The sequence below is a fragment of the Mus caroli genome, chromosome 14 (genome assembly GCF_900094665.2).
Source record: "Mus caroli chromosome 14, CAROLI_EIJ_v1.1, whole genome shotgun sequence".
NCBI lineage: Eukaryota > Metazoa > Chordata > Mammalia > Rodentia > Muridae > Mus > Mus caroli.
Window position 1 is genome coordinate 25,678,131 of NC_034583.1, and position 9,258 is coordinate 25,687,388.

The 9,258-nt window shown below is 54.2% G+C and overlaps 1 protein-coding gene across 6 annotated transcripts in view; it reads left to right on the plus strand.

Moving 5' to 3' along the window:
* Positions 1-8,072, plus strand: part of Arhgap22 (Rho GTPase activating protein 22) — a 154,031-nt gene extending 145,959 nt beyond the window's left edge. For 5 of the 6 annotated variants that reach the window (XM_029469368.1, XM_029469370.1, XM_029469372.1 and 2 more), the window contains 5 exons: positions 398-530; positions 1,243-1,316; positions 2,502-2,623; positions 4,696-5,569; positions 7,481-7,740. In XM_029469368.1, the coding sequence (XP_029325228.1) occupies positions 398-530; positions 1,243-1,316; positions 2,502-2,623; positions 4,696-5,569; positions 7,481-7,709 (1,432 nt within the window). In that variant the 3' untranslated portion in view covers positions 7,710-7,740. Of the gene's footprint in view, positions 1-397; positions 531-1,242; positions 1,317-2,501; positions 2,624-4,695; positions 5,570-7,480 lie in introns of all 6 variants that reach the window. The other variant, XM_029469369.1, reaches the window with a different exon arrangement.
* Positions 8,073-9,258: the final 1,186 nt, after the last annotated feature.

Consider the following 9,258-nt stretch of genomic DNA (forward strand, 5'->3'; position numbering starts at 1 on the left):
GCAGCAGAACATCTCCCAAGTCCCACACTGTGTGTAAAGAAGGGCTCCAAGTCCCACACTATGATCACAAAAGAGCGCTTTCCTTCATTCTGTATGTTGGACCAGACACTAGCTAGATTCTGAGTCATTGGTGTGGGATTGATGAGTTTTTCCAAGCCAGAGCTTCCCGTAGCTCAGTCACACTCCCCACAGGGGCCCCACCTCCTGTGCATGTGGGCAGCCTGGGCCCGACCTTGACCAGGGGCAGCTGCAGCTGGCTCTAGAGGAGCTAGCTATATGCACACACCTCGACCTGAGCCCAGGACTGTCCGGTCCGGGACATGTGAGGTAGAGCCTCTGTGTTAGTCACGCAGCTGCCTGGTGCCTTGCTCTCACTCATGTCTCCCCTTCATCCCAGCACCACAGATGTGCACACAGTGGCCTCCCTGCTGAAGCTCTACCTTCGGGAGCTTCCAGAGCCCGTCATCCCTTTCGCCAGGTATGAGGACTTCCTCAGCTGCGCCCAGCTGCTCACCAAGGACGAGGGGGAGGTCAGTGCCTCTCGGGACACATCCTGGGGTAGGCTGCCGGGCAGCGGGCGTGTGGAGTCAGGACTTATCAATTGCACGAGTCCTGACAAGAAGGTTGCTGTGTTGGGGAGAGAGGATCCCCGAGTGCTGTAAAGCCTGTGTAGCCTTCTAATTGTCCTCACAAATTTCTCACAGAAGTAGAAGTGGGGGTGGAATATAGATCTCTCTTTATACATGCTGCCCAGTTCTGGCCTCTTCTCAGTGGGTGCTTCTGTTCTGCCATCGTCTCCCACAGACTCAGGCTTCCAAGCAGCCCTGTTACCTGTTTCCCAAGACAGCTCTCAGGATGGGAGGGGGTGTTCCGCCCCTTGCCCTTCACTCTGCCCTCCTGGCCATCTGCAGCTTTGAGCTGCTGTGGCAGAAAAGACTGTTTGCCTTCTCTGTGACTGCATGGGGAACGGGGGAGGGGGGAAGATGAGAGCTGTTATCTGGCAAATATTTGTGCCACGATAAGTGAGCCGAGACATTCCTCTGTGGCCTTGCAGAGAGGCTCACCCCTCACCCCAACTCCCAGAAAGAAAAATCAGTTTCCCCAAGAGAGGTCACAGTCACACTTTGGAGGCACGGAGGAGGTCATCTGGGACTGGCCACACCTCCGTTCTCCTGTCTCACAGTCCTTAGAAGAGGCCTTACTGCTGGTGTCTGAAATGCTGTCTTCTCCTTTCTTCACAAGGGGACCGTGGAGTTGGCTAAACAAGTGAGCAATCTTCCTCAGGCCAACTACAACCTGCTCAGATACATCTGCAAGTAAGTCGCCTCTTCGGGGCGGGGCGCCTCTTCGGGGCGGGGCGCCTCTTCGGGGCGGGGCTCCTCTTCGGGGTGGGGCGCCTCTGACCTGCTCTGGCTCTCTGCTCATCCCCTCCATCTCTGGAGAGACAAGACTGTGTAGAAGGGCCATTTGCCCTCTCAACACTGCCTCACCAAGTGTCGGGATGGCAAGGGGTGTGGAAGAACACAGAGCTGCAGGAGGTAGCGAGTGAGTGGTTTCAGAAGCAGCCCGCCCTCTGTCCTCCTGGGCACCTCTCACTTTCCTTCCTCAGGGGTTTATAGCCCCGAATGTGGTATATCGCTCATGAGGTATGTACCCTCATGTACCCCCATTCTGGGTGCTGGTAGGAGCCTGTAGGGATGGCATCCCCCCACTGCCAGGTGGGATCTGAGCTTTTGGGGCATTTGTCGTCTGCACCAGGGATAACCAAACTGTGTCCCTTGGCCTTTGTTTCTCTTGATATTCTTAGGTCTCAGGGATGTTCAGTCTTGATCAGATACAAGTGCATACAGCTGACCGTACCCAGCAACTAGGGAAAGCCTGAGAGACCTGGCTGAGTGTGGGGCTGGAATGGGGCCCGAGGGCACAAAGATGGGGCTGTGTGGTGGGGGCTGGGGGTGGAGGGTGTGGCTAGAGGGAATGCGTATATGAAAGTGTAGGCTGGGTGGGTGTGGAATATGACTGGATATTGGAGGTAGCATAATAGCGTGGTGGGTGGTTGGGAATAGTGGAGCTGAATGGGTAGGGATGAAGTGGGCTTTGTGTGGCTATCTCTGGGGTTTGGCTGTTTGGGGCGTGGAAGCAGAGGTGCAGTCTGATGGATGAACAGAGCATGTAGTATGTGGCTGGCTGGCTGGCTGGAGTATCATTCATATGGTATGGTGGGTATTTCTGAGAGGTGTGGCTAGGAGTGTTGGTGTGGTAGGTGGCCAGGTGGTGTCAAATTGAGTGGATGAAGTGGGTGTGGCCAGGCAGGGTGTGGCTTGGTGGGTGTGGCCAGGCAGGGTGTGGCTTGGTGGGTGTGATCAGGAAGGGTGTGGCTTGGTGGGTGTGGCCAGGCAGGGTGTGGCTTGGTGGGTGTGGCCAGGCAGGGCTTGGAGCTCAAGAGCAGGTTGGAGTTTAGAATCTGCTGCTTTGCCAATTGCTGCTTCTCTGTTTTGCAGGTTTCTGGATGAAGTGCAGGCCCACTCAGATGTCAACAAGATGAGTGTCCAGAACTTGGCAACTGTCTTTGGTCCTAACATCCTTCGGCCACAGATAGAGGATCCAGTAACCATCATGGAAGGTAAAGGGGAGGTGATTCGGCAGTATCCAAAGATGGGGGGCTTTGGCCAGGGATCAATAGCTTAGCTGTTATCTCCATCTTCAGGGACAGAACTACCTCCACTCCAATCTTTGGAAAACACTAAGATGGCCAATGGTTAGAGATGACGGGATAGCTGGGACGCAGGGGTCCTTGTCCTTGGGCCCACACGGACTGTTTTCTGCTTTACTGTCACAGTCAAGTGATTGTCTTAGGTTCCTGGAGGATGTGCCCGTGAAGCACCAGGGAATTTCTCTTTTGTGATAAGTAAGAATACAATGATGTTTTTGAAAAGCAACGTGGTGAGGCTAAGATGGAGAATGACTGACGTTCAGGCATTTGACATGAGACACAGTCTCAGAAAGGGAAGAAGGTGAGAAAGGGCCAAAGCAGCCTCCTGTGCCATCCTCACACCCAGCCTAAGGGTGATAATTGCCCTGAGTCCCAGATGATGAAACAGAGGCCAAGCAAGGTGAGATGAATCACCAGGGGCCCACATAGAGAGGCTGGATTAAAAACAAGAATGCACAAGCCTTTGGAAAGACTGTCCCCAACAGAGCCAGTGCAGGAATCATTCTGTCCGCACAGGATGCTCACATCTAGCTGGTGGGGACACTCCTGAGGCCCTGGTTTCGGACTTGGTTTTGGCCCCAAGTTGGACACCAACAGCAGTCTTATAGCCCACTCTGGAAGGGCCCGGTTTTCTGGCTGAGAAAAACCTTCTGTACTTCCTCCTGGATCACTAGCATACTGTGCGGAGTTCACCCAGGTCATGGTGTTTCCATCCATGGTGAACCTCCCTACTCTGGTATTTGGTTGCAGGCAGCTGGAGAGAACAAGCCTGCAGAATAGGCACTGTAGACCTTCTCATCACCCTGTTCTTGCTGCTGGGCCCTGCACCGAGCTCCTAGATTTGGAGCATTGAGTCTCAGGGATGATGGAGAGATGGGTGGGCAACACTGTGCACATGTATCTATACATACATACACTATATATAGTCTCCACACATATTTATAGGGGCTAGGGGCTAGAGCCAAGAGCCATGGTGGTATTTGCTGCTCTTGCAAATGACCCAGGTTTGGTTCCCAGCACCCACATGGTAACTCACAATTTGTAATTCTGCTGCCAGGGGATCTGACTTTCTCCTCTAACCTCCACAGGCACTAGACACACATGTGGTGCACATAAATACATACTGGCAAAATACTCATGTAAATACTTCCTTAAAAAATTTATTTGGGGGGCTGGAGTGATGTCTCAGTGGTTAAAAGCACTGTCTGTTCCTGCAGAGGTCCTGAGTTCAATCCCCAGCAACCACATGGTGCCTCCCAACCATCTATAATGGGATCTGATGTTCTCTTCTCTCACGTAGGTGCACATGCAGATAGAACACTCATATACATAAAAAAAAGCCTTTAAAAATTTTCATTTTTAAATGTGTATCAGTGTTTTGTCTGCATGTATGTCTATGTGTATCATGTGCATGCCTGGAGTCTGCTGAGGTTAGCAGAGGGCATTGGATCCCCTGGATCTAGAGTTATGAATGGTTGTGAGTCCCCATTTGAGTGCTGGGAATTGAACCCAGGTCCTCTGTAAGAACACCAAGTGTTCTTAACTGCTGAGCTCCCAAATAAGTAATTTTTTAAAAGGATGTGCGTGCATTTGTGTGTGTGTGTGTGTGTGTGTGTGTGTGTGTGTGTGTGTGTGTGTGAGTGTAAACTCTGTTCAATCATGTGTGGTGGATGGGCTGACTTACTGGCTTCTGATTTCCACTTGCATCCTGCCACCCATCATCCTGTGGCCTTGATGAGCATCGTGTGTGCATGGCACCTACCTCCCCCTAGGGTGAGCAGTGCTATGCTTCCTCCATGCTCAGGGGCTTGGTGGGCACAGTCCTGTGTGTGCTTGGTACTGGCTGGTATGCTGGATCTCATTCAGACACAGGTGAGGTGCCCTGCAGGACCAGGCATCCTGTGGCTGAGCTGTAGTTAGACCTGAGTGTGTTAGAGGCATGGGTATTGCCACTTGCAGCCAACCTCTCCCTTTTATCACAGGCACATCTCTGGTTCAGCATCTGATGACTGTCCTCATCCGCAAACATGGACAGCTTTTTGCTGCAACCTCCCTTGAAGAACCTGCTTCACCACATGGCACAGTAGAGTGGGGCTCTGAAGAGGTCACCAGGGATCACCGGGGTGAGCCTGGCAGCCCTGGCTTGCCCACACATAGGACTTCATCTCTGGATGGGCCAGCTGCAGCAGTGCTATCTAGAACTTCGCCGCCGCGCCTTGGCAGCCAAACTGGCCCCACAGCCACCAGCCCTGGGAAGAAGATGCACACTTTGCCTGGCTGGAAGTCTTCTTTTCGGCAGCAGGCGTCCCGGTCAGAGAGCCCCAAAGGGGTCAACTCATCCTTAGAGGTACCCATCATCTCCTCTGGCGGGAACTGGCTCATAAACGGGCTATCGTCTCTTCGCAGCCACCGTCGGGCCTCATCGGGGGACCGCCTTAAAGATTCAGGCTCAGCACAGAGACTCTCCACCTATGACAATGTGCCGCCATCTAGCCAATTTTCTAGCACTGCCAGTGTGGCCAGCACGTCATGGTCTGTAGCCTCGTCATCCCGAGAGGCCTCTGTCAGCAGCTGCACAGCCTGCCGGGCCAGCAATTCTTCTGCCTGCAGCTCCTTACACACCGAGTGGGCTCTTGAGCCCTCTCCTCTCCCCAGCAGCAGTGAGGGCCACCAGTCCCCGGACCTGGGCCACAGCCTGGATGAGCCATGTGTGGGCAGTGGCAGCAGTGAGCCCAATGACCCAGGCAGCCCCACACAGGCCCATGTTCGCCGCTGCCGGGCTCTCCAGGGCCAGGTGGCTGAGCTCAGGGCAGAGTTGTGTCAGCAGAGGACTGAGTACAAGAGGAGCCTGAAAAGGTAAAGGACCACGCTTATGCTGGCTGCTTGGAAAGCTGCAGGGGGCGGGGCTCAGAGCAGGCTCAGAGCAGCCCGCTTCCAGGGTGCCTTCCTTGGAAAATGGCACTAGCCTATTCAGGGTTGGGAGGGGGTGTACCCATCAGCTGGCAGGCCTCCACAAGGGAGAATGTCAATTTGTGTTTGTAGAACATGAGTCGGGAGCCAGGTGGCTCTCTGGGATACAGTGAGAACATAGCCTTGAATGACTGTATCACTGAAAGTGGCCACAGAGAAGGCTGCCCAGAGGCTGTCTAATGTGCAGACCAGCCTATCCCAGGTACCTATAGTAAGCCTAGTTATACAACGCTCCTTCCCTACACAGGATCTCCTTGGGAAGAATGGAGGGGAACAGTGAAGGCCCTTGAACCACTCTCAACTGACAGGGGCCGCATGGAAGGAGAGTTTGTAAGAGGATGGTCTCCAGCACAGGAAGGAAGGGGACTACGGTACCATGTCCCATCTAGCAGGCTTCTGGGAATAGGCTCTGTTGGCATACAGGGAGCTCACCCATTCTGCCTCCTGTTATCCAGTCGTTGCCCTTCCAGTATCTCCGTAAGAGGATCTTTTGTTTGTGAAAAACAGATAGATGCTGTGCTAGATACTGGGGACAGAGCTGTGTCCCAAACTCACCAGAATTCTGGGCCTGACTTGTATTTGGGATTACGAGGATGAGACAATACACAAGATTCATCAGAAATGCATGACGTGCTGGGGAGTGGATACAGGACAGGAGCCCTGGGGAGGGAAGAGGGCCTTCTCCGGAGAGGATAGGAAGGCCTGAGGGAGTGTGTGGGGGGTAGAAGAGCGTGCCTTGGAGCTCTGCTAGCCTTGAGCAGGGTAGTAAGGCAGGGGCTTCAGGCCTGGGTACTGCCTGGTCTTCTTCAGGGGACAGTGAGTGTGGAGGAACAGGTGGAGTGTTTCAAGGGCTTTGGCTCTCTATTGGAAAGCTTACTAGAGGTTTAGTAGGCACCAATTAGGAAGCGACAGGAGTCCAGGCCCGTGGGGTGGCATGGGCCACGGGGGCAACAGCAGAGGTGGGAGAAACAGAGTGTGGCACATGTTCTCAAGGTGGATTGGGTGGGCCTTGCTCTCTGATGAGCTGAGAAGAGCTCACCTGGCATAAAAGTCTTAGTGCTTGCTGTAGGGGAAGAGCTAGAAGCCGATGCTCACTGGAGAGGAGAACGAGGCGGGACAGAGCACGGCTTGAGGACGCTGTCAGGGGCTTCACAGCGGACTGTTCAGTTAGAGATGCTCATGGTCAGGCCAGGAGCTTACTAGGAGGGCTTAGCATCAAGAGACTGGACAAAGTCACTCTCACATAGAACAGACAGAGAGGGGAGGCCCAAGCAAGGAGAGGATAGCATGGAAGGGCTGGGGACAGAAGAGAAGCAAGCGAGACCTCAGTGCCATCCTCCACGAGGTCCCCTTTCTGGTAGTATGCTCACTGCTATGGTGAAGGGAGGTTACCTTCCTCTGAGCACTATATAGAAAGCAGCAGGAGATATGGGTAAGAGTATAAAAACATGAGTCAGGGACCTCTGCCCCCTCTTGCTAGTAAAAGGTGATTTTCCCCCCCTCACCAGGACAGTTGACAGGAGTGGAGCGACAAAACGCAATATCTAGTGAGGGCTCAGGGATACTGCTAGTCCCAGTGCTGGGCAGGAATCCTTATGGTGGCATTTCTGGGTCATAAACCCAAGGAAGGCAGCCTCCCTGGAGGGAGCCCCTATTGGCTTACAGCACTGAGCAAGAACCTTGAGATCCCTTCCTACAGCCCCCTCTCCATGTCCCTGACTTGGTCTCTTCCTGCTGTGACAGTACCCCCCACCCAGTAGCTGGAGTCTGAAAATCCCCCTCTTCTTGATTTTTAAGCATCGAGGAGGGCAGTGCTGACCTGCGAAAGCAGATGTCTCGGTTGGAAGAGGAGCTGGACCAGGAGAGGAAGAAGTACGCCATGCTGGAGATCAAGCTCCGGAACTCGGAGCGAGCACGGGAGGACGCGGAGCGCAGGAACCAGCTGCTGCAGAGGGAGATGGAGGAGTTCTTCTCCACCCTGGGGAGCTTGACTGCCGGGACCAAAGGGTCCAGAGCCCCGGAGTGAAAGGAGCAGAGGCACGCGTCTGTCTATGTCTGCTCACGTTTCCTGCAGGGCTGGCCACAGGCTGCAGAGGAAGCCAGAAGCTTCAAGTTTGGGCCAGGCCACCAGCAGGGCCATCTGCCTCCAAGTGCCAGATAGAGAGAGGGATCCTGACACCAGGATGGGGACGGTCAGGATCCCAGAGAGTCCAGGCAGGATCTGGATACTTTTCCAAACATACGGGTCCCAGGAGGGGTCAGAGGAGACGGTGCCAGGATCATGAGCATCCGCCTCTCATCCAGGAAGAGTCCTCAGTGGCCACCCAAAAGGATGGCACCTTGAGAGCCAGGCCACCAAGAACTTTATTAAACGTGCTCTGAAAGCATGGCGCCTGTCGCCAGCCTCATTCTTCATGTCTGTGCCGAGGGGAGTTTACCAGGTGCTAAGTTTCTTGGAAGGCGGATCATCCTCGGGTGTGGGTGGAGCTCCCTGAGGGTCTCAGCACTACTGTGGGGGAAGCCACCTCAGAGGCTCCTTTAACTCTCCCATCTCAGAGCCACTGTGGCTACTTCTTACCCTGCAGGGTCCTCTGCAACCTGCTTTCCTCTGCAGGGGCTCAGCTCTGCTTCCGGAGGGCTGGGTTTACAGAAGGCCAGAGCTGATTGGTCCTCTAGAGCCTGCCCACTTTGCAGGTCTGGGAGAAGGAGTGGGCCGGTAACTTCCAGGTCTACCTTAACTCCTTGAGACAGCTTCAGACCTTGAGTGACCCCTGCCCCACCCCCCACCCCCCCAGGCTTCAGGAAGCCCGGGCATATTCTGGTTGCTCTGATAAAATACCCGACAGAAACGTTTTAGGAAGGCCTTCAGCTGCTGCGGCATGAGAGCTAACCTAGCTGGAGCAATAGGAATCCGAGACAGCTGGTCTCACTGCATCCACTAGACTATGGATCTTCCTCTGGAAATGTCCTAGACAGGCCCAGAGGTGTCTCAGTGTCTCTTCTATGGATGTAAACCCAGTCAAACTGACAGTGAAAACTGGCCACTATACAGGCCCGGCTGTGAGAGGCCTGGCCTCTCCTTTCCCCCTTAAACAGTGACCTATGGTCCCTCTCTGTCTGTCTCTCTGTGTGTGTATGTAGGGGTGGTAGTGGTTAAGACGTCTTCAATGTATCCCAGTTACAGGTCACCATGCGTTAAAGGCATTAAGCCCCTAATGCCCACCTACCTGACTGACAACACCCGGGCAGCAGAATGGCCAGGGTTACAGTGCTATTAGTTAGCACTGGCTCCACCCCCCACCCCCCATGAAATTCAAGGCCAGCTGCCCCTACCCTCACCCTCAGTGGTAAGGCCAACTGACACCTGACCTCTGACTGTTCTTTGGAAGAGGACTGGAGATTTCCACAACTAGGATTACTCCCAAGGATGCTCCCAGCGTCAGAGGCCAGGGTCAGGGTGTCCCTGGGAGTCCCAAGAGGGCAGCAGAGATATAAGTGTATGTTATAGGGCACTGCTGCAGCCCGTTCCTTCCTCCCCCGTATTCAGAGAGGACAAGCTAACGTGACTGATTTCT